Consider the following 26,516-nt stretch of genomic DNA (forward strand, 5'->3'; position numbering starts at 1 on the left):
CTCTCAGACAGCTGCTTGCTGTGGTGGACATGTCTTTCTCATCATGAAGCCTGTCAATGCAATTCATCCTGCCTCACTCCAACAGAGACCAGTGTCTTCACTCAGGCTTTGTCAGAAAATTTAAAACTTGAGCCTCAATCTTTAAATTATTACCACCATTGTGTGCAAGTTACGTTTATTTATAATGCATTTTCAAACCCTGCTTTAACTGATTAAAGCAAAATAAAAAGTATCTCTCTCACACACACTGTCATTAATCAGCTAACAAGCAAAAGCTAGCATCAGGCGAGCTAACAGAAATACTGACATTACGTTTCCTCACTTTAAAGTGACTCAAGATGCGTGTCCGGTGTGTTTACCTGCCCATTTGCATAAAGTAGACTTGACTTCTACTGTCCTCAGACATCTAAACTAGATGTCGGTGAACTAAAACAAGGACAGATTCAGCTGCTGCAACTTATTTCATCCTCAAATGCTTTCAGAAATACTTTTCACTTAAGTGCTTTCGAAGTAATAGGGAAAGTTTGCCGCCAAGCCACTGTGTTTATCCGACTCAAGCTTGTTTCGGACTGTCAAGCTGAAAGCGCGGTCACGTGACCACGTAGTGGCACGCTAGTAACTGTCTGCCATCCGTGTGATTTTCAAATGCATGCGTTGCCGTGCAGGAAAATCGCATGTAGAGGACATGCAGATGTTTGTTTGTTTTGTGAAACTGTTTTCTCTGTCAGTCCTGTTTCATTTGTTGGATTTACTCTTCCTTTGAAAATACAGCCTCCACTCTGCCTCACCTCGCTCTGTTCAACTCGCTCTGTAGGTGGTCGTAGACGGCTCCGCGACATTGCGAGTGAAGTGTGAATCACGCGACACAACGAATCGATAATGAAATTCGTTGCCAACACTTTTAATAATCGATTATCGATTTTATCGATTCGTTGTCGCAGCCCTATTTAAAAGTATTCTATACGTTAATTTTGTCTTACATAAAACTACATACAGTTCAGAAAATCTCACTAGTTGACTTCTGCATTTTCCAATGTTATAGTTAATATGGTGGGGATCGAAAGTTTGGGTACCCCAAGTAAAAAAATTGTATTAATGTGCATAAAGAAGCCAAGGAAAGATGGAAGAATCTCCAAAAGGCATCAAATTACAGATAAGACATTCTTATAATATGCCAAAAAAACTTTAATTTTACTTCCATCATTAATACTTTCAAAATAACAGAAAACACAATAATTGCGTCTGCAAAAGTCAGACACAGTCCCCAGTGTGGAGGACCCCCCTGAGGAAACACTGGAGTTAAAAGAAATAAAATAAAATTGAATAAACAAGTAAATAAATAAGTAAATATATAAATAAGTAAAGCATGGAAAGTGAAAACAATCAAATACATAAGATAAGTAATGATCAGAACATAAGAAGGCCTAAAAGTTCAGTTAAAAGCCTGATTGAAAAGGTGAGTCTTTAACCTTCTTTTAAAAACATCAACAGTCTCTGCAGTCCTGAGGTTCTCTGGCAGGCTGTTCCAGAGGCAGGGGCCATAGTGGCTAAATGCCACCTCGCCATGGGTTTTAGTTCTGGCTTGTGGTATAATTAAAAGGCCGCTCCAGAGGACCTCGGGGTCCGCGAGGGTTGGTATGTCAAAAGGAGATCGGACAAATAAGAAGGCGCAAGGCCGTTAAGGCATTTAAAAACTAATAAAAGAACCTTAAAATCGATCCTGAAGCAGAAAGGGAGCCAATGCAGCAACTTTAAAACTGGTGTAATGTGTTCCCGCCCTCTGGTCCTTGTCAGCACACGTGCAGCTGCGTTTTGCAGTAACTGTAGATTTATAATACTCTTTTTGGGAAGACCAGAGAGTAGGGCATTACAATAGTCTAAACGAGAGGAGATTAAAGCATGCACTCGGGCGAAGGCAGGGGACACCCTGGACAGGTCGCCAGTCTGCCACAGGGTTACATATGAAGAGTTCATTTGCAAAAACAGATAACTCCGTTTTGATAAATTTACAGAAAACTTTTTTTTATTGTTTACTTGAGATAATATCAATCAAACTGAAGTTGAGTGGATTTGACTCAGTAGAGAAATACATGACAAAATAGAGAAAAAATAAATTAGTAGTGTTGTTTTTATTTTCTCAAGTAAACAATAAAAAAAAAAGTTTTCTGAAAACGGAGTTAGCTGTTTTTGCAAATGAACTCTTCATATACAGACAGTCAGTCACTCTTGTATTCACACCTACGGGCAATTTAGAGTAATCAATTAACCTCAGCATATTTTTGGACTGTGGGAGGAAGCCAGAGTGCCCGGAGAAAACCCTCGTATGCGCAGGGAGAACTTGCAAACTCCATGCAGAATGATCCCGGGAAAGCCGGCACGTGAACCAAGGATCTTCTTGCTGCAAGGTGAAAGTGCTAACCACTACGCTACTGTGCAGCCCCCATTTCCGATCAGAACATTGAATTCTTTTTTGATATGACTTTCCAAAAAAACAAAAACACACACATTCTTTCATGTCCAAGTGAAAACAGACTTATACAAAGTAATGCCAATTAGTTAAAAATATAAATAAGTGATTGCATAACTGTTAACTGTTCACCCAAAATGGCGCCGCTCTAGTGGCAGCTAGTTACAGCCGCTCTCGCTCGTCGAGTAATCTTTTTCTGTTTACTTTCTTTTCCTCTTGCTTTCTCTTCTTTTTTCTTTTTCAGAAGTTGCACTAGTAATCAGTGTCAATAATGGACACAGAATTAGCGCAGTTTGCTTAGATTTTTCTTCTGTTTTTGAATCTACTTTCCACATTGGTGATCGCAGATCCAGCGTGCAGCGGTGACCCCGTTTTTTACACTCGAGACCAGCTGTTAGCCCTCTGTAGCACTGCAAGGCTAACCGGTGAGAGGCCTGATGTCCCCCGTGAACTTAAGAGGAGGAGAAGGTTAAACCGTGCAGGGGCAGAACGCCACAACAGGAGGAGATGGTACAAAACCGTCCTCCCCTCAGTCATCACCGGGAACGTAAGATCTATCGGCAACAAGATGGATGAACTTACGGCGCTAACACAACACCAGCGGGAATACTGGCAGTGAAGCATCATGCTAATCACGGAGACCTGGCTAACAGAGGTAACAGCGGACTCTAGCTGCTGCATTGGACGCCTTTCAGTTGCTGCGGGCAGACCGGATGAAGGAGAGCGGTAAGAGGAAAGGAGGGGGACTGGCTGTGTTTGTTAATGATAGATGGTGTAACCCTGGGCACATCACTATCAAGGAAAAAGTTTGCAGCAAGGACATCGAACTGTTAGCATGAGACCATACTACCTGCCGAGGAATTCTCGCATGTTATCGCGATAGCTTTGTATGTTCCTCCCTCTGCTAACGCTAATTCTGCTTGTGATGTCCTACACTCAGTAGCAAGCAAGCTGCAGACACAGCACCCACAGGCCCTCTTCCTTATTACTGGGGACTTTAACCATGCCTCTCCATTGTCCACACTACCCACTTTCACACAGTATATCACCTGCCACACCAGAGACAATAAAATACTGGACCTTTTTTATGCCAACACAGAGGAGGCATATACATCATCTCCTCTCCCACCACTTGGTAAATCTGACCATAACCTGGTTCACCTCCTTCCTGTATACAAACCTCTGGTACACAGACAGCCAGCTGTCACTTGCATGGTCAAGAGATGGTCTGAGGAAGCTGAGGAGGCTCTCAAGGACTGTTTCGACACGACTATGTGGGAAATGTTCTGTGAGATCATGGGGAGGACATCGACAACCTCACTCACTGCATCATGGACTACATTAACTTCTGTGTGGGTTACACTGTGCCCACCAGGACTGTATGCTGTTTCGCCAACAGCAAACCCCAGATTGCTCCTGATATAAAGGCTCTCCTGAAGAACAAACGAGGGGCTTTTCGGTCAGGAGACAAGGAGGAGATGAGATCTGCACAGAGAGAACTAAGGAGGAAGATTAGAGAGGGAAAATGCAGCTACAGGAAGAGGATGGAGGATCAGCTGCTGCAGAACAATGTCAGCGGGGTCTGGAGGGGCCTGAAAACCATCTCTGACCACAAAGATCCCAAGACTGAACTGAGACAGGATCAGGAGTGGATGAATGATCTGAACACCTTCTTTAACAGGTTTGAACAGTGAGCCACCCCTCCCCTGGACCAGTCCACCCTGCAGCAGCCACCACTGCATCTGTCTGCACCCCCTGCTGACTGTACCACCCCTACTGTATTCCCCCTCCTTACAGCTCCACCACAGTTCTCCTACCATTAGACCTCCCCTCCTCCACAGGGTCCCACACTCACAACCGGCACACAGCCCCCCTGCCCCAACTTGTCCCTATCAACATCCCAGTTAAAGAGAGAACTGAGCAGGCTGAAGATCAGGAATGCTACAGGTCCTGATGGCATCAGCTCCAGGCTCCTCAAGTCCTGCGCAGATCAGCTGAGCAGGATTGTGGAACATATTTTCAACTTAAGCCTGAAGCTGGGGAGAGTACCACAGCTGTGGAAGACATCCTGCTTGGTACCGGTGCCGAAGATATCGCACCCCAAGGACCTCAACCACTTCAGGCTGGTGGCACTAACATCCCACCCGATGAAGACCCTGGAGAGGTTGGTCCTTTGTCATCTGCGACCCCTGATAAGCTCATCATTGGACCCGCTGCAGTTTGCCTACCAGCCCGGCATCGGGGTTGATAATGCAGTGATCTACCTCCTGCACAGATGCCTCTCTCACCTGGAGAAGATGAAGAGCACTGTAAGAATGATGTTTTATTTCTCCAGTGCCTTCAACACCATCAAGCCTGCACTTCTGGGGGACTGTGGTGTGCAGTACAGGGGCCCCACAGGGAACTGTCCTTGCCCCCTTTCTTTTCATCCTCTACACTGCAAGACTTCTCCCATCACACCACAAACTGCCATCTTCAGAAGTTCTCTGACGACTCTGCCATCGTCAGCCTCATCACAGACGGAGATGAGGAGGAGTACAGAGAACTTAACCGGGACTTTGTGGACTGGTGCCTGCTGAACAGACAAGGTCTCTTCAAAATTCTACCTAAAATTGGCTGCCCTCCTTAACTACACAGCCTGATTGAGTCTTTCCACAACAACATGCAGGGGACTGTGCAGTTCAACGGTAGCACCTCTGAGCCATTCAACATCAGCAGCGGCATCAAACAGGGCTGCGTACTTGCCCCAACCCTTTTTGGAATCTTCTTTGCCTTGCTTCTAAAACATGCATTTGGCACATCAAAAGAAGGGATTTACCTGCATACAAGATCAGATGGCAGGCTTTTCAATCTTGCTCGCCTCCGAGCCAAGACCAAAGTGCATGAAGCCCTGATAAGAGACATGCTGTTTGCTGATGACGCAGCAGTAGGATCCCACACTCAGCAAGAACTTCAGTCACTGATAGCTCATTTCTCCCAGGCCTGTAAAGACACTGGGCTTACCATCAGCCTTAAAAAGACTAACGTCCTGGGACAAGGAACAGAAACACCACTGATCATTACCATCGATGATTACGAGCTTGATGTGGTCCATCATTTCACGTACCTAGGTTCCACTGTCACCGACAACCGATCCTTGGACGTGGAGCTTGACAAGAGAATTGGAAAGGCAGCTACCACACTTGCACGCCTCACTACACGTGTGTGGTCCAACCCCATGCTCACAGTGAAGACCAAGATGGCAGTGTACAATGCCTGTGTCAGTACACTGCTATACGTTAGCAAGACTTGGACGACATACGCCAGACAAGAAAGACGCCTGAACACCTTCCACATGGGAAGCCTCCGCCGCATCTGGGAATTTCGTGGCAAGACAAAGTCCCAAATTCAGAGGTCTTGTCTTGTGCGGGTCTGCCTAGCATGTTCACCTTACTCGGGCAACGCAGACTCCGCTGGCTAGGCCACGTTCACCGCATGCCAGACGGCCGCATCCCCAAAGACTTACTGTATGGTGAGCTGGCCACTGGAAGTAGACGCACTGGACGCCCACAGCTGTGATACCGTTATGTTGTAAAGCGTGACATGAAGGCTGTGGATATTGACACAGAGACCTGGGAAAATCTTGCAGCTGATCGGTCACAGTGGAGAGAAGCCGTGACCAAGCACCTCAAAACAGGAGAAGAGAAGCTGCCACAAGCTGCCACAGAGAGGTGGGCCCGCAGAAAGATTTGTCAGCGCAGAACACCGCTAAACCAACGCTCGCTACCGCTAAAGCAACGCCGGCTTCAGCGGTGCACCGCAAACCCAACTCCCGTGTTTTCGATGTTTTTCCCCATTTTGTGCGCGGTGATGAGCGTTGTCGAAATCTCTCTTCCCCCCCCCCCCCCCCCCCCCCCCGTTCAAGGAATGCTCCAGCAAAGTTCGGGCGATGTGACCGGGCCTTAAAGAAAGCCAGTTCTGTCCTGGGCGACCCCCTTGATCCTGTGGAGGTGGTGGGGGACAGGAGGATGATGACAAAGCTGTTGTCTCTTATGGAGGACACCTCCCACCCCCTGCAGGAAACAGTAAGATCACTGAGCAGCTCCTTCAGTGACAGACTGCTTCACCCCCAGTGTCTAAGGGAGATATACCACAGGTCCTTCCTTCCTGATGCAGTCAGACTTTACAATCAAGCCTGCTCCCAGTAGTTCTGTTCACCCACTTGCAAACTTCTTCTTCTTTTCCTTTTGGCTTTTCCCTTCAGGGTTCGCCACAGCGAATCAATTGCCTCCATCTAACCCTGTCTTCTGCATCCTCTTCTCTCACACCAACTACCTTCATGTCCTCTTTAACCACATCCATAAACCTCCTCTTTGGTTTTCCTCTAGGCCTCCTGCCTGGCAGTGGGAAACTCAGCATCCTTCTACCAATATATTCACTCTCTCTCCTCTGGACATGTCCGAACCATCTCAGTCTGGCCTCTCTGACTTTATCTCCAAAGCCTCTAACGTGCTGTCCCTCTGATGTACTCATTCCTGATCCTATCCATCCTGGTCACTCCCAAAGAGAACCTCAACATCTTCAGTTCTGCTACCTCCAGCTCTGCCTCCTGTCTTTCCTCAGGGACACTGTCTCCAGACCAAACAACATGGCTGGTCTCACCACAGTGTTGTAAACCTTTCCTTTCATTTTAGCTGAAACTCTTCTATCACACATCACACCTGCCACTTTTTTCCAGCCTTTACAGCCTGCCTGTACACACTTCTTCACCTCTTTTCCACACTCTCCATTGCTCTGTACTGTTGACCCTAAGTACTTAAAATCCTCCACCTTCTTGATCTCTTCTCCCTGTAACCTCACTCTTCCACTTGGGTCCCTCTCATTCACACACAGATACTCCGTCTTGCTGCGGCTAACCTTCATTCCTCTCCTTTCCAGGGCAAACCTCCATGCTTCTAGCTTCTCCTCCACCTGTTCCCTGCTCTCACTACAGATCACAATGTCATCTGCAAACATCATAGTCCGTGGAGACTCCTGTCTAACCTCGTCTGTCCTGTCCATCACCATAGCAAACAAGGGGCTCAGAGCTGATCCCTGATGTAGTCCCACCTCCACCTTGAACTCCTCTGTCACACCTACAGCACACCTCACCACTGTCTTGCAGTCCTCATACATGTCCTGCACCAGTCTTACATACTTCTCTGCCACTCCAGACTTCCTCATACAAAACCACAGTTCCTCTCTGGGCACACTGTCCTAAGCTTTCTCCAGATCTACAAAGACACGATGCATCTCCTTCTGACCTTCTCTATCAACATCCTCAAAGCAAATATTGCATCTGTTGTACTCTTTCTTGGCATGAAACCATACTGCTGCTCACAAATGTTCACCTCTGCCCTTAGCCTAGCTTCAACTACTCTTTCCCATAGCTTCATCGTGTGGCTCATCAGCTTTATTCCTCTGTAGTTGCCACAACTCTGCACATCTCCCTTGTTCTTAAAGATGGGCACCAGCACACTTCTTCTCCATTCCTCGAGCATCTTCTCACTATCGAAGATCCTGTTGAACAACCCAGTCAGAAACTCTACTGCTACCTCTCCGAGACACTTCCATATCTCCACAGGTATATCATCAGGGCCAAGTGCCTTTCCACTCTCCATCCTCTTCAATGCCCTCCTCACTTCATCCTTACTAATCTTTGCTACTTCCTGGTCTACAACAGTCGCCTATTCTGCTCTTCCTTCTCTCTCATTTTCCTCATTCATCAACTCTTCAAAGTACTCTTTCCATCTTTCCATCACACTATTGGCACCTGTCAACACACTTCCATCCTTATCCTTTATCACCCTAACCTGCTGCACGTCCTTCCCATCTCTGTCTCTCTGCCTTGCCAACCTGTACAGATCAGTCTCTCCCTCCTTACTGTCTAATCTAGCATACAAGTCATCGTAAGCCCCTTGTTTGGCCTTTGCCACCTCTACTTTCACCTTACGTTGCATCTCCCTGTACTCTGTCTACTCTCTTCAGTCCTCTCAGTGTCCCGCTCCTTCTTAGCTAACCTCTTTCTCTGGATCCACTCCTGCACCTCCTCATTCCACCACCAAGTCTCCTTATCTCCTTTCCTTCCAGATGACACACCAAGTACTCTCCAACCTGTCTCCCTGATCACATTTGCTGTAGTTGTCCAGTCATCTGGAAGCACCTCCTGACCATCCAAAGCCTGTCTCAACTCTTTCTGAAAGTCATACAACACTCTTCCTTTTTCAGCTTCCGCCATTTGGTCCTCTGCTCTGCCTTTGCCCTCTTCATCTTCTTCACCACCAGGGTCATCCTACACACCACCATCCTATGCTGTCTGGCTACACTCTCATCTACCACTACTTTGCAGTCACTGATCTCCTTCAGATTACACCGTCTACACAAGATGTAGTCTACCTCTGTGCTCCTACCTCCACTCTTATAGGTCTCCCTATGTTCCTGCCTCTTCTGGAAGAAAGTATTCTCTACAGCCATTTCCATCCTTTTTGCAAAGTCAACCACCATGTGTCGTTCTGTGTTCCTCTCCTGGATACCAAACCTGCCCATGACCTCCTCATCATCTCTGTTTCCTGCACCAACATGTCCATTGAAGTCTGCACCAGTGACAACTCTCTCACTTCGAGGGATACTCTGCATCACTTCATCAAGGTCCAACCAGAATTTCTCCTTCTCCTAAAGCTCACATCCCACCTGTGGAGCATACCCACTAACAACATTGAACATCACACCTTCGATTTCTAGCTTCAGGCTCATCACTCGATCTGACACTCTTTTTACCTCCAGGACATTCCTAACAAACTCCTCCTTCAAGATAACTCCTACTCCATTTCTCTTCCTATCTACACCATGATGGAACAACTTGAACCCTGCTCTTAAACTTCTAGCTTTACTACCTTTCCACCTGGTCTCCTGGACACACAGTATGTCCACCTTCCTCCTCTGCATCATGTCAACCAGCTCTCTACCTTTTCCTGTCATAGTTCCAACATTCAAAGTCCCTACTCTCAGTCCTAGACTCTTGGTGTTCCTCTTCTCTCTCTTCTTACGAACACACCTTCCTCCCCTCGTTCTTCGACCAACAGTTGTCCATTTTCCACCGGCACCCTGTAGGTCGACAGCACCGATGGCGGTCGTTGTTAACCCGGGCCTTGACCGATCCGGTATGGAAGTCATACATTTGATTCACATGTTTGATTTGGCCAAAGTTTTGCGTCGGATGCTCTTCCTGTCACAACCTTCTGTATTTATCCGGGCTTGGGAGCGGCACAATAAGACACTGGCTTGTGTCCCCTTGCGGCTACATTCACCCACTTACAAACTGTGCAATAAAAAATTTAAATAACTAGACAAGCCCTCAGCTGATGGCAGAACCACGCCCATGCATGACACTCTGTATTAATTTTGATCATCCTACGTCTATCCCTTCCTATGCAAATGATGCAATATGCAAGAAATGTGCTAAGTGACCCCTGTGACCTTGACCTGCTGACCTCTAACTCCACAACTGAACAGGGGACCTTAGACCGATCTTCAGCGCCGAGTTTGGTTATCCTGACTTCAGCACTTGCAGAGATATCTGAACGGACAGACACACACATACATGCATACTTACCCAGCCAGATACTGAAGCAAATGCAGTAACCCCGCTGACGTACACGTCAGGCGTGGTTAATGATGCTGTGCAATTTCATAGAAATTTTGCTGTAAATACTGCTTTTTTTCTTCTTCTGAGGATTATTTATTTATATATATGCACTGTGTGCATAGTGTGCTGCACACTTTTTTTTATTCAAAATGTTCTATTTGCTACTGTACACTGTAAATTTCCCCGCTGTGGGATTAATAAAGGTTTTATCTATCTATCGATATATCGATCTATCTATCCGTCTATCTAGCCATCTAGCCATCCCTGTGAAATCAGCATTTAGTGCATGCACCTTTGGCTGCAACTACAGCATTAAGCATGTGCAGATAGGCCTCAATCAGCCTTGCACATCTGGACACTGCAATTCTGCTCTATTTGTCTTTAGAAACTGCTCAACATTTCTCAGGCTGCACATGGAACTACTCTTTTGAAGTCAAGCCACAAATTCTTAGGGTTGAGGTCTGAACTCCGACGTGGCCACTTGAGAACATTCACCTTGTTGTCTTTCACCCATTTCCATTTAACTTTGTATGTTTCAGGTCATCGTCTTGCTGGAAAACAAAGCTCCTTCCGAGTCGTTGTTCTCTTGCCGACTGTATGTGGTTGTGCTTCTACAATCATTTGACTCACGTTCACTACACTGTCATGATCTCCATTTCACGAATTGTGTGACATCGAGCTCTAGTTGCCTACACCTGTGTTGAATTGGTAGTCACTTTAAAGTGGATGAATACTTATACACTCACTTATGTTACATTTTATAAGTTTACTTAATAAATGTCATTAGTAGACATTACTTTCTGTAAGTTGGTTTTCACTTTGAAATGAATTCTATAAATTCTTGTCAAAAAAGGCCTAATTAAAATTTACCGTGATTCAGTGTTGAAAAGCAATTTAAGGGGAAATCCTCCGAGTTGTAGAAATCTAGATAATCATACTGTTGCTTGATCAGCATGTTGCAATTTCACATCTGTCAGATAAGTAGATTTTGTTCAAAAAAATTTAACTAATTGATTTAGAAAAAAATCTATTATTTCATCTGTGCTACCTGCCCAATAGCTGTAAGTTGTGATGATTGTTGTTGATTATTTTGTTTTTATCCTTTTTGAATCTTCAGTGTAGCACTTTGAGATTTTGGCTAAATAAAAAGTGCATTACAATAAAATTTATTTTTATTATTGTTATAAAATCGTCAGTTTAAAATTTGTATAAAAAACCTTGAAAGCATCTTGTAAACAAACATGATCTATCATGGTGATGCTCTTCACTGCAATTATAGCACCATTATCTCTTGTGGAAATGAGAATTCTGGGGATTTGGAGGCAATCACTGTTAGAGACACAAAACACAATAGCTCCTCGAGAGAGCAAAAGTAAGGGGTGGCAAATGGTTTAGACAGAGGAATTGGTGCATAGAGGGTGACAGAGTTAACGGGGGTTGGATTTAGAGAGGTAATGGGAGGGAGGATAAGAGTGACAGGAAAAGGGGAGCTGTTAGAACGACAGGGAGGATGTGCAGCAGTTAGAGCCGCTAGACGAGATAAAGAAGAAATCATTCAGTCAATCAGCCCAGGCCATCGTGCAGTCATCAGATCTCATCTGTTTTCAAGAGCAATTCTGCCTTATATTGAGCTGTTGTGTCTCAAACAGTGAGACTGCAGTGAGGAACATTAACCCATGCAATGCCACCTGCATCTGATGTTAGTGGGATGTCAAGATTAGTGATAAAATATTAATCAGTTCTTACTAACCTTTGTTGGTATAATGTCCTTTTCTATGTCCACAAACAATTTTGTTACTTCAAAATGCTTCTGATATTTATAGTTATATTTCATATACTTATACTCTAGTCCTTTTAAGTATGGACAGGTGTCATAGTAAAAAAAATGAAAAAAAAATCTATGTACAAACTAGTAATGCATGCGTCCCAAGGTTGCTAAGGTAAGAGCGTTTACATCCAGCATGTATTAATAATTTGGCACTGTTATGCTGTCAGCTGGAGTGCTGAAGAGAGAAAACTAATGCTGAAATGGAATTATTTTAAGTCTTGTCACTGATAAATGGGCCTTCAGTGTAAATTCTTTCAAAATATCTGTCTTTTCTTGGTCTATAGTTTTTTTCAGTAAGAAAACAATTTATTGCTTAAGACTCTTGAAAAGGCTAAGATTTTATTTTATGTGGATGTCATTTACACTAGTCTGTTTGTTTTTCTGTCTTCATATCAGTAAATTTTGTTACTTTGCAACTTATATTTTAGTAGTTTTTTCTGTATGTTGTCTTGATCTCCGTTACACTTCTATTTATAGAAATGAAATGATTTAAAACAGTACAGGCAAACCTTTGATTTTGTCATGTTTTATTGTCTATGCCATTTTACCTGTATTTCTTTCAGATGCCAGCCGAAAAATCAGTGGTGAAGTGACCAAACCTGCCTATGGGTGCCAGGTGACTATCCAGTCAGAGCAGGAGAAACAAATGATGAAAATGTACCGAAGGGAAGAGAAGAAAGAGAAGAAGAGAGCCAAAGGAACCGATGATGCCGACTCCTCAGATGCTGTCTTGACCTTTGATCCCAGAGAGATGAGAACCCAGCGGTATATCATCTTTCCAAACTTTCTCTTCTTCCTTTTTCTCTCATTTTTTGGTTCTCTCTTTCCATCTCTACCTGTGATCTCGGGCATCTGTCTCAAAAATAACAATTTTTTCAGTTTTTTATGACTACTTGGCTGGAGCTTTATGACAAAATAACTCAGCGTGTCTTTTTTTCAAAAAGTTTAATTTCTAAGGATAAAAAAAGGAGCAGCGATCTGTTTAATTAAAAATTTAGCATGGCCAAATCTAGCACAGTGTGAAGGAAAAGATTAGTGCAGAGGTAAGCCACTTTAGGAAGGAACATAATGCCTCACATCTTTGCTGCTTCATTTGAATCATTCATCAATGGTGCTATTTCTTTTTGAAGCAGAAATATCGATGGAGATGGTTCCTGTATGGATCCAAGTGATTGTCCATATGTTACCGTGCCAATTTTTTTTCCTTTGTAGGCATGTTACAATGACGTCGGTGTTTTAATTTTCCTTATTCATCTTAAATGCTCAGTTTCACTGTATAGAACACTATTTGTTTGCTGTAGTTGCCTTTAGTGTTTTATGTGAAATGTGTCTTGTGTGTTAATACAGAGAGCAGGCCCTACTGACTGCACGACGTGAACCTGTGCTGAGCAGACAAAGAGTATATGAATGTATCCGATATCCTAATGTCTACGACAGCTATGCAGAAGCCACAAAGACACCTGCATTTGTTGGAGGAGCCAGGGTGAGGTTCAGAATAACACCCATAAACACCCTTTTTTTCCCCCCAGTGATGCTTGGTTGACTTTTGATTGTCTGACCAATTGACTTTCAGCAGCATGTGATAGCTTGCCTTTTCTTTATGATTGTGGTAGTGACGGTGTTTGTGACTCAGTCTGATGAGCGTATTAAATGGGCCCTATTGAAATTGACTGAGTATTGTCATCGGCTGTAGTTAATCGTAATCACTCATGAGAAGAAGATCTGATTAACACAGCTTTCAAAACTACCAAAACTGATAGTTGAATTTGCTATATGTCTATTTTTGACTCAGCAGATTTAGTCATATTTTCAGAAGACCTTCAGTAAATCTATGGAAGAACCAAAATGCATGATTTCCAATGATTCTGTCATAGATAATTAAGAGTTGTAGGAGTCATTGGAAGCTTACAGACATATTACTTAAAAGAAGCTTTCAAAAAAGAAACACAAATGCATGAGAAAGCATGTTTTTTTTTTTTGTTTTTTTGTTTTTTGCTAACTCCAGTAAATTCTGATTACGTTATTTCAAACGAAAAAAGTGCTTTGTACAGTGTCTTTTTGGTATGTTGTTTATGTGAACCCATGTTCCTCATACTATACCACTCACATTTGCATTCTACAGTCATAGTAATTGAAATCACAAACCACAGAATGCAGACAAAAAGCACATCTAACCATGAATCACAATTCATTTTCACCCCATGTGCTGCACATTATAAAAACAACGACCAAACACCGTATTTGTTGCATTGGTGGATTTTGAATAATGGTGTGTTTTACATGGATTTTAGTACATAATGGCCTGTTCTGTTTTCCTGCTTTGTTTTCCTGGGCCATTACGTGCAGTGCTTTAAATGTTGTACATGGTCAAAACAAGTTTAAGCATAAAATTACATTTGGTTTTATGAATATTCTTACACATTGCCATGTTTTAAAATCTACCTATGAAAGTTTTGAATCTTTGGGATCATTTGTGAGGACTAAGGTTTTGTCTTTGTTTTTGTGTGTGACATTCAGATGCTTCTACCAGAGGGAATCCGAAGAGAGAACATTAAGATGTACGAGGAGGTAGAAATCCCGCCAAATGAGCCCATGCCAATTGGCTTTGAAGAGAAGCCTGTCTTCATCTCTGAACTTGATGAGGTAGGACTTACAGTGTGCATTTGTGCCCGTTTTTTTTTTTTCTGTGTTTCTACACTGTGTATAGATAAGTTGTTACTACTCAGGCTGGAAGGTTAAAGCAAGATAATTATTTAAACAACCCAAAGCTAGTTGTTTTCCCAGCTTCTTGTTCAGATTTGAGTGTGAACCACCGTCCTCACAAAAAACACTTATCTCACAAAGCATAAAGTACCTGACACAATTCCCAAAGTTATAACAGTTAGAATGATCACTGCAAGCCAACATGAGATTTTATGATTCGCAGTTGTTTCAGGCTATTTATTAACTTTTTTTTGTATGTGTGTTGTTGAGAATCTGAATGAAATGCAGTCAGTCAAAGCATATAGTCAGCTGTCACCTCTTTTAGTTTTGTTAGGTTTCCCCTGTGGAATGTTCTTCCTTTGTTACATTAACAAAGATATCCAGCCAACATTGACTGATTGACAGACTGACTGATCTCACGCTGTAGAGAGAGATCTTTTAGACTGCATTGCTGAGGCTCCCAGATATTTCAGGGTTTGGGAAACACACCCAGGCTTGCCTCAGTGTCCTTCAGCATCTTATTTTTCTTGCTAATAACATTGCCTAATTAATTGAACTTCTTTATGCAGTCATTCAGCTCACTTTTATTAAAACTGGTGCTAGAGGTGTAGTATTAATGTACTGCATACAACAGAAGTGAGTTCACCCTTACACAATAACTTGAATGTTAAATGATTCAAAATATAAACACCTCCAAATAACTGCAATTTTAAAGCTAACAAGTAGAGTATTTTTTTAACAATCAAAAACAAATTATTTTGAAAAACTTCTTCAAAAATATAGGACCCAAAGCAGAAACCCAGTGTGACATCAGTCAAAATGTGTAGTCACTGATGCAAAATCTTGTGATTATTGATACAAGACTGAATATAGCCATGATTACCAATCACCCTAATTATATGAATGCTGTTATAAACTGACCCTTGAACACCAGAACCTTCTCAGTTTTGAACCTGTGTGTCCGCATTTCTGCATCAAGGCCTTCAGGGCTCCAGACTAACTTTATTTCCTGGGAGCACAGTGGCCCTTAACTTAAAATTTTAGGGGCACACACCAAAATCGACTTGCAATATAAATATTCACATTTCCTCTCATTTTCACCTGATGGCTGATAAATACTTGCACAATAAATGCAGAAACTATGTTTTCAATTCACATTTTACTGTGCAGCACTTGACACAGTATAACAAGAAAAGCACTCAGAGAGTGCAGTACTCCACCAAGGCTGCTCAGTTGATGTATCATTTCCAACGGATGTAATAAAAAAGACCTTGTGCTGAGCACAGTCATGTGTTATGCATGTGCACGTCATGTATTTATACCGAATCACATGTAAATTACTCTTATAAAGGTCTGTTGATCAGTTCATGGATTTTGGCAAGCCTTTGTTTTGCTAGTGTTAAAATAACCGTTCCCTTCAGACTGTTATTTTGAAGACGTATTTTTAATGCTACGAGCTTTTATTTTGTGACCAATTCAGTAGCACAGGAAATGTTTCGCTAAGAAGAGGTTTCTTGACATGACGAAGACGCTGCTGAAAAGTCCGAAAATTCACGTAAAGATGAAAGAAAACGGTTCCATGCTGTTGCTGTCTAGCAAAGGATGTGTATAAACTTAGAAGCAGCTGGAATGAGGACAAGAAAGGAGGGAAGGACAGAAAGGTGAATTTGTGTTCAAAATAAGGCTGAACGTAAATAAAGGCTTTGTGAAGCACCAGGAGCTTCGCCATCATTCGCCCCCCGCTCTCACACACATTGGTCCGCCATCTTCTTCTTTGGTGTTCATCTCCTTTCTTCTTCTTTTGGAGTTCATGTTGGTTAAACCAGTTCATTTGTGCATGACTGTCCACCAAGTGTGGAGCAGAATTTTGAAAACAACAAAAAATACTCAATAGTAATAAAAAAAAAAAGAATCTGCAAATTTACTGGTCGCACATGCGCGAGTAGATGAAAAATTTACTCGCACTCGCTCAAATCAAAGTTATTTTAAAGTCAAAATCAGAAAATGGACTCTTCAAGCCAGTGAAGCTCTAAGGGACTGCTTTGAATCAACAAACTGGAATGTGCTTCTGGAAACAGATGAGGACAGTATGAACATTGACAGACAGGTTGATTGTTTACCTGAATACATCAGCTTCTGTAGAGACACAGTCATACCTGCAAAGACTGTTTGCTTTTCCCCAATAACAAACCATGGATCACAAGCGACATTAAGGCAATCCTCAACCAGAAAAAACAAGCTTTTAGAGATGGTGACAAAGAACGGCTCAAAGAAGTGCAACATGAGTTGAAGAGGAGACTGAAAATGGCAAAGATGGAATACAAAAAGAAGATAGAGAGGAATTTTCAACACAGTAACATCTGTGATGTGTGGAGAGGAAGCAATATCATCTCTGGACACAACAATAAAAAGAGGAGGGAGCCAATAGTGGGTGATGTAGAAAGAGCTGACGAACTCAACTTGTTCTTCAACAGATTTGACACTGTGGACACACCTACTTCCAATGCTACTCCTCCTTCTTCTCCTCAACATATGGAAATCCCCACTATAGCTCCTCCTTCTTCTCCTCCGTCTCCTACACGTCTCCACAGCTGCAACCACTTCCCTTCTAGCGCCTGTATTCTTCTCTGTCACAGAGACAGGGGTGATGTTGGAGCTTCAGAGACTTTGCTCTGGGAAGGCAGCTGGCCCAGATGGTGTATGTCCAGGGCTGCTTTAAGACTGTGCTGCACAACTGTGTCAACCTCTCCACAGGATCTTCAACCTGAGTCGACAGCTGGTGCGGGTGCCTGCTCTATGGAAAACATCCTTTATTGTACCAGTACCAAAATCAAATGTCCGGCTGAACTAAATGACTACAGACCTATTGCTCTGACCTCACACATCATGAAAACTCTGGAGCGGCTGGTTTTACGTCTGCTGAGGCTTGAGGTCAAAGACAAACTAGATTCCTTGCAGTTTGCTTACAAAGAACACATTGGAGTGGATGATGTCATCCTCTTCATGCTTCACCGTGCCCTGTCTCATCTGGAGGAACCTGGAGTTTATGTGAGAATCATATTCTTTGATTTTTCAGATGCATTCAACTCCATCCAACCACCATCCTCAAAGACAAGCTCACAGAGATGGGAGTGGATCCTTCCTGTGTTTCATGGATCACAGATTACCTGACAGGAAGGCCGCAGTTTGTCAGGCTGGACAACTGTGTTTCTGGGATATAAAGCTCGTGTCCGGAGTTTGAATCGCAGCGTTTCCCAAAACACTGTTGGTCCCACCCTCCCTCTGATTTCGCCCCTTATTTGTGCACGCGCTCAGTACCTGAGAGGAGTGCCCGGAGTGCTGCAGCATCTTGCCTGTTTTGCTGTTTTCCACTCTCTACATTTAGTACATTTCGTAAATAATAAAGGAATTACGTTAGAATTCTGTATTGAGTCTAACTTGTCCTAATACCAAAATAACATGAATCTGCTAGGACGAACGAGTAAGTTTCAATATGTGATTACACTCGTGTATCCCTCTCGATGACGTTGTTTATCAAACTTAGTGCATTTACGCGTGTATATGTGTTACATTGTTTATTTATTTCTATCTAGAGTTCAGAATTGCATGACTCCTCTGATGAAGAGTATGTCCAGACGCCCCAACATCTTCCTCCAGAGGTCGGGCATCTAAACGAAGCCGCCAGGCGGGCTATGGAGGCCGTGGTCGGGGAGCGACGCGAGCACCCGAGTCACAAAACGTCTTTAGTCTCTTGGCCTGACAAGCCGTGGGATTGGTAACTTTTCTGGAAGTTGCTGATCCCTGATGCTCTCTCCTCCACAAGCAAAACAAATGTGCGCGCGGTTGCGTAGTGCGTAGCTCGCCCACCTCTGCATGGGCGTGCTTGCTGCTGCATAACCGTTGATTGACAGCATGACAAAGCGGAAGCTCGAACTTGATTGGCTAGCTGCCGACCGACGCTTTTTGGAATAACATGGGGGTCTGAGAAGGAAGGCGGAGGCTCATGAATAAATTTTCATATCGCGTCATACTAACATTATATTATATCGAACTAGACTAACACATTTAAGCTTTGTTAAACAATGATACATAAATGAAAACAAACGGAAACTCCGGACACAAGCTTTAACCCCTTAAACTTCAGTGTACACGCCGCGTACACCTACTAATTTGCATAGGAATTTCAAGAAATGTCCGACGGCTGCAAACTTGATTATACAAACACTATACGCCGATGGAAAGCTTAGATTTTCATGAATCCGCCGGTATAAACCACTTTTCAGATGTGATTGCACAGCGGGTGAGAAAACACATTTGTCCGACAAAAACGAATATTCATCCATCCATTCTCTATACACGGCTTCAACGCACACAGCGCGACTCACATTTCCGGGTTCATTATTACACACAGAAAAAAGATTCCACAAAAACGGCCATAATCCAAACTTTACATCCAGACGACACAAGCCAGTAAACTATTTTGTCCAAAACATGTCCTGAAGTCGGTATAAAATCCCCGAATCTGTCGTTTTCAAGGAAATGCACCTCGCGATGCGCGTCCAATATTCCCCGTATTTTTCGTAATTTTTTTTATTTAAAATAGAATATTAGCGATTTTTTTGTACTGAAAACGGCTGGAATTGACTGAAGCTTAAAGGATTAATGAGTAGTACTGGGGCTCCACAAGGAACAGTCCTGGCTCCATTCCTGTTCACTCTGTATACATCTGACTTCAAATACAGCACTGAGTCCCGCCACATTCAAAAGAAGTATAGCGATTTCCTCCCCTGAAATAATCCACTTTAAAATAACATAGCAGCATAATGCATCCTTTATGCATTCCAAAATATTTAAAGGAATATTTTTCTGTATAAGAATAGCCACCCCACAGCTAAACCCTACATGCTGAAGTTTTTAAATGTTCACTGTCATTTAAATGGTTTCTTGCAGTAAAGCTATTTGTACGTTCTCCTTTTTGAGGTAATTTAAAACTTTCTACGTTTTACTTGGGTATGTATTCCCTTAAGATTCCAAGTACACAATTTGAGTCCCGTCATAAAAGTAATTAAGATATGAATTAGCAGAGTGTTTGTCAACTCTGAGAGTAAGAAATATCACAATAATGAACATAGGGCCAGAAAGAACAGAAAACGATGCGTTTAAGGCGCACACTGCCAAACTTAAGCATAGAACGCAACACTGTCCTTCCCATAAGCACAGATTGAGATCGAATGTGTGGGGTTGCTACCGGCAACAAGATACATCAGTCTGGGACGCCGGGAGGCAGTGTTTATCTCTCCCTACACAGTCATTGTAAATTAGATGCTCCATTCTTGTCACAGTACTGACTGAAAGATGATAGTCAGAGATGGTCTTTAGTATAGCCCAAATGTTACTCATTGGAATTTGAAGCAGCCCCATCCATCGTGTTAATGTAATCTTCTGCCTTGGCGGGGTTATTAAACACTCTAGTAGATCCACGGCATGTTACTTTCAGCTTTGCGGAGTAAATTAACCTGTATTCTGCACCGAGTGACCGGAGCCGTTTCTTCATTGCATCATATCCTTTTCTCATATGAATGACGGCGGCAGAAAAATCCTGAAAAAACATAACCGTAGAACCTCCATGTTTCACGGTCTGATTCCATCTTGCTAATTCCCAGGATGCATTCATCACACGTTGTTTGTCTTGGTAGTTGTGAAAACGCACCACCACGGGTCTTGGTCTTTGTGTGGATGGGGCAATGTTCCCTCTAATTTTTCATGAGTCTGAGCAAACACACAAACTCACTGAGCAGACCCTTGGACCACTGTGAGCAACATCAGGCGTGTGCACTGTGGTCACGCCAGCATCGCATCCATCCAAGTTACATGGTTTGTTAAAAGAACCAAATTACAGCATTTACATTTCTGTTAAAACACTTTGTCAGCAGGAGCCAGTTGAAGGCTCCTGTGATTTTGGTGACACTACAATGTATAAGAGTGAAGTTATTGAATATTTTTGTCTGTCTTTGCTGTTGCAGATGGTCCCTGTTCACTCCATAGACACCAGTGTTATTTCTGCAGCTTGAGAGACAGCTACTTTTGATAAAACTGGGCTTGTAGCATATTGTGTGCCTTACAGCGATGGGAAAGAGGCATCATTTATGTTTTTGACAACCTATATCTAACAAGTTATAGATGCTGGAACTCTGAATCTGTGAATATCTTTCCAACTTTACTGAACTCGAGGCCACTGCCACCCAAGGAGTGGCGTATTTAATTTTGAAAAAAATCATTTAGCCATACTTAAAGCTTTAAGTGCTTTATTAACACGGAACTAAGAATTTTTTTATTCTTTTTTGATAACAGGTTATGTCTGAAAAGAAGTGGTATCATTTTAAACATTGAAACCATGCTAATAAAATGTAATGACCAACCAGTGTGCAATACTGGATTCTGCAAAAACAAACAACTGAATGCAGAATACTGTACAAAGAAATTATCTACAGATATTTTTTTCATCTATATCTAAATCTTATCTTAACACAGTTAATGTATTAACTCATTTATGTATGTATGCATGTATTTATTTATATATTTATTTAGTACTGTTAACATATCAGAGTTTTGAGTGAGTTTTCTTTAGATAGGCAAAGATCATTTATTGATCACATATAGGCTATTAAATAAATGTTTATTGAAAACTAAAAAGCATATAAATAAAACTTAGGAATTTATTGAGTCACTAAAATACTGTGGAGTCTACGGCCACATCAGCATGATCATAAGCATCCATCCATCCATTCTCTATACACTGCTTTATCCTCACTAGGGTCGCGGTGGGTGCTGGAGCCGATCCCAGCTGACTCAGGCGAAGGCAGGGGACACCCTGGACAGGTCGCCAGTCTGTTGCAGGGCTACATATACAGACAAACAATCACATTCACACCTACGGGCAATTTAGAGTAATCAGTTAACCTCAGCATATTTTTAGACTGTGGGAGGAAGCCGGAGTGCCCGGAGAAAACCCACGCATACACAGGGAGAACATGCAAACTCAATGCAGAAAGATTCCAGGCCCACCCCGGGATTTGAACCAGGGATCTTCTTGCTGCAAGGCGAAAGTGCTAACCACTACACCACTGTGGTTAGCACAGTGGAGTAGTGTGTCCACTACTCCACTTATATTATTATGCTTATATTATGAATATAAGCATAATCTGGTAAATTCACAAACATATACTGTAGGAAATCCAGTTTATCTCATCCTGATGTCTCTTACCAAATGGACTTCAGGAGATGATTGGGGATGATAAACTGTGACCTGCTGGTTGGGTCCTCTCTATTCTCATGTTTCTTACATCTTTGTCTCCTGATGCTGCCTTACTTCAGCCAGTCCATGAGCAACAGAAAACACAGTTTTTCTTGTACCCATTGCCAGGGGTTCGAGTCATCCCACTCAAACGTTTTTGCTTCTTTGGACGTGGTGGAGTTACGGGTTACATTTTTAAATGTGCAGAGCAGTGCGCAGCAGCGTCTGTAACCAGGAAACCCGCGACAGGACCATAGTACTGGGCACACAGAGAAGCATAGATATATATATATAGAAGACTAGATATGCTAGCGTGCTGTAGCAGCCCGCTAATGGGCTCGACACACGGGGGGCGAATTATGGGCTCCCATGCCATCCCGCTGGCATGGGAGTTGGTTGGCACCAGGGTAATTTCGGCTAAATCAAGCAATATCTTCTGGCTCATCATCTGTTTGCTTTTCTGTCCTGAAACTCTTTGAAAACTTAAAAAAATCCAATTCGACAGCCAATCAGAAGTGAGGGAGACAAGCGATCTGTGCTTTTCCAGAGCGCGCCGTGTGTCACCTGCGGCTGCCTAGTATCGCGCACCGTGTGTTGAATGTATCTTCTGTTGCGATGACTTTCGCATTTCCCCCTCAACTGTCGCTCCCCGTGTGTCGAGCCCATAAGGTGGCTGCACATAAGGATGTCTGCAAACGACGTTGATTAGCTGCGTAAATACCGATATGAATCACATCATTGGCTGGAGCAGCCAGTCAGGGGTCACTCACTGACTGACATTGAAAAATAGCACAGAATGAATTATGAATTTATTTTATTTTCAATTTAGGTTGGATTTTTTTGTGTGCAGCGCAGATTTTCTGTGCGCTGAGATGGTGTCAGGAGTGTGCAGTTGCGCACGCGCGCAGCTTAGAGGGAACAGTGGATGGGGGCTTTGGAGCATGTGAGCGGTGAGCCCTCTCCAGCTTTATCCGTCCGCCTTTCCCTTCAATGTGCAGCATTTCAGGCAGCCAGCGCTTGAAAAAGCGCGTTGGATTGGTCCCTTCAGCGGTCCCTTCAGCGCCCTAGGGAAGATTCAGTGTTCGGATATTCATCCTTCGCCCACGGTTCTCTAAATCGTCAATACACTCGACCAAAAAAATCCACAGTCGTTTCCAGAGTCTCAACCTTGGTTTTGACCGGGTCCATGGCATCCTCTACGGCTCCAATTCTCCCTTTTTTTATTTTTAATAAATATTATTTTTATTAACAGATTAGTAATGACAAACAAGAAAACAATCATATCTCCCACCCCATACTCACCCCCCCCCCCCCCCAACAACACAAAAGAAAACCAAAAACCCAACATAGTCACCAATACACACACACACACACACACACACACACACATACACACACACACACACTGTCTTCTGGCTGATGAGGAGGGGTTCAGATTAAAAAAAGAAAAAAAGAGGGAATTCATAATAACTGAGGGCACAACAAATATACAATAAGCCTTCCATGGCAATCCTTAAACATCTTTGTACAAGAAGCGACCAAATACTCAAGTATCAAATGTAGTTGAGATGGTTCCAAGTGTTGCAAAAGGGGATCTCATATTTTCTCCAGTTTGAGTTGGGATTTAAAAATTACTGTTTCGCAGTTTTTCCCTAAATGAATGACTGAAACCAATTCATGCAACCAGCTGTTGAAGCATGGTGGAGTTGGTGTTTTCCAATTTTTTTAAATAATTTTTTTGCTAACACCATGCCTATTAAGAGAACTGCTTGTATGTGTGCAGGGAGCACAGATGAATCCTCTGAGGCTCCAAAAAGAGCAAACTCCCTGTCTAGGTGGAACTTCCTCTTATACACGTCAGAGAAAAAGAAAAACAATTCTGACCCAGAGCTGGTAGATTAACGGACAGTCCCAAAAAAATGCAACGTTGTACCATCACTGACTGTACATTTATCACATTTAAGAGAAACAGAGGGGTAGAACTTTTGAAGCTTATCTTTAGAATAATAAAAATGATGAATTACTTTAAACTGTATCAACCTATGTCTGCTATTTATTGAACAACTATGGATACGGGAAAAAGCAGTTTTCTACAGTTGGTCAGAAAGAACAACAGTTTCTCTTTCCCATGCTTTCTTAATACTAATTCTTCTGAAAAATATCTTACAAATTTGGTGATGAGCTTCTTATTGCTAGGTAAAAGAGAAAACAATTCAAAAAGGGCATATCTCAGACAGTTCGACTCCAAGTATTTGTTTTCTCGTACAAAATGCCTCAGTTGCATATAACGGAAGAAAAACAGAATAAGGTATAGCATTTTTGGACCTTAACTGCTAAAATGATGCAAAATTGTTGTCTACATATCAATCCCCTACACACCTCAACCCTTTGGCACACCACAAAGAAAATATGTTGTCCAGCACTGCTGGAACAAAAGCATAATTATAGCAGACAGGAGTTTAGACTGATATACCAGGAGTTTTAAAGACATTTCTTATGTGGTTGAGAATTTTAAGAGAATTTATCACAACAAAGCTACGACTAACTGATTTGATACCAGAAGAAAGCTTGGTAAAAAGTAAAGAAGAAAGGGAAGAGTATAGTTTTTCCAAAGATGCATGCTCCAATTTCAGCCAGAGGGGGCAGAATTCAATGATTGGTGGTCTGGAGAACCCCACTGCCAGTAAGCCATTGCCCTAGCATTTGCTGCTCAATAATCCCTAAACACTGGAAGACCAAGACCACCATCCTTAGTTGGCCTGTATAATTTTTTTTTGGAAAGTCTATGTTTTTTGTATCCCCAAACAACAAACATCCAAATTGGCAAGTTTTGAAAGAGGTACAAAAATGTTGGTAGTGATACCATTTTTATAGCATTTACTCTGCCGATCACAGATAGTGGTAGAGTCCTCCAGTACTCTATGCTACATTTTAATTAGTCTACCCCCGCTAGTAAATTAAATTTTAACAACTGTTTTGGACTTCTGGAGATTTTAATGCCTAAATAGGTTATATAGTCCTGGACTATATTGAAGGGACAATTTTTTACAATCCTGTTTTCCTTGGTGAACATAAGTTCACTTTTATCCCAGTTTATTGTGTAACCAGAAATTTTACCAAACATCATTATATACTGTAAAAGAGGAGGAATACTTTCTTCAGGAATTGTTAAAGTGATAAGTAAATCATCTACATAAAACGTCACAAGACACTCTCATCCACCGCCTGCTATACCCTTCATATGCGGGTGATTTCTTATCCCAGTTGCCAGAGGTTCCAACGCTATATTAAATAACAAGGGAGACAGGCAATCTCCCTGTCTAAGATAAAATATTATTAGTTAAAACAGAGGATTCAGGAGAACAGTAAATCATTTTAATCCAGTTCACGGAAATATTTCCAAAACCAAACCTCTTTTAAGCTTCAAATAAGTACGGCCATTCAGTGGAGTCAAATGCTTTCTGGGCATCCAATGTTATAACAGCTGCTTTGGTATTTTCTCCTGTGTCAGAGTAAAGTATATTCATCACTCGACAGACATCAAAAAAAGAAAGCCTACCTGGGATGAATAATAATTTCAATTAATTTATTTAATCTAGTAGCAAGAACTTTAGTTAGAATTTTATGGTCTAAATTAAGTAGAGAGATAGGCCTGTAATTAGCAGGACCTGTGGGATATTTTCCACTTTTTGATAACAAGCATATGTTTGCTTTGTACAAAGACTATGGAAGTCTGTTATTAGCTACTGAGTCATTTATCATCCTGAGTAAGTAAGGAGTTGAAATATCCTTAAAGGCTTGGTAAAATTCAGCTCCAAGCCCGTCTGGTCCAGGACATTTACCAGTAAGGAATGCCGTAATTTCCTCATTTAGTTCAAGCACTGAAAATTCTCTTTCCAGAAACCTCTGGTTTCTATCATTTAACTGTGGCAAATTCAAAGAATCAAAAAATTGAGAGTAATCTCCATTTGGTGCTGTGGAAGTAGAAGTATAAAGATCAGAATAAAACTCTCTAAAACATTGATTAATATCTTTTTGGTCTGTAAGTATTTGCCCATTTTTGACTGTATTTTGTGAATAGCTGATTTTGCCTGTTCACCTTTAAGTTGTCTTGAAAGTAATTTATGAGGTTTATCATTTAATTCAAAGTGTTTCTGCCGGGTTTTGAGTAGAAGGTTATGAATTTCACTACCCATTAGAGAGTTATACTCAGATTTTAATCTCAGAATCTTATTATAGTCAGACTGTAGTAAAGAGGATTGATGTATTTGTTCAATTTGAGTAATTTCTTGTTCTATTTCTTTACATCTCTTAATTTTCTCATTTTTTCTATAGGTTTCAAAAGAAATAATATATCCCGTCATAGTGACTTTAAGCGCTTCCCAAAGCATGGAGTCTGAAACTTCTTTATTATCATTAATCTCAAGAAAATCTGTTAACTTTTTAATCATGTACTCCTTAAACCCAGGTTCAGTCAAGAGTAGAGGATTACATTTCCAATAGTATTTTGGTCTAGGGAGAGATAACTGCAGCTGCAGTGTAACCGGACAATGATCTGCAT

At 42.1% G+C, this 26,516-nt stretch overlaps 1 protein-coding gene across 1 annotated transcript in view; it reads left to right on the forward strand.

Annotated features, from left to right (window-relative positions):
* ascc3 (activating signal cointegrator 1 complex subunit 3) overlaps nucleotides 1-26,516 on the forward strand; it is a 424,683-nt gene that overhangs the window by 98,645 nt on the left and 299,522 nt on the right. Inside the window, 3 exon segments of the mRNA XM_051957275.1 lie at nucleotides 12,522-12,723; nucleotides 13,306-13,441; nucleotides 14,476-14,601. Coding sequence (XP_051813235.1) covers nucleotides 12,522-12,723; nucleotides 13,306-13,441; nucleotides 14,476-14,601 — 464 coding nt within the window.

This window comes from Acanthochromis polyacanthus, chromosome 12, assembly GCF_021347895.1.
Source record: "Acanthochromis polyacanthus isolate Apoly-LR-REF ecotype Palm Island chromosome 12, KAUST_Apoly_ChrSc, whole genome shotgun sequence".
Classification (NCBI taxonomy): Eukaryota; Metazoa; Chordata; class Actinopteri; family Pomacentridae; genus Acanthochromis; species Acanthochromis polyacanthus.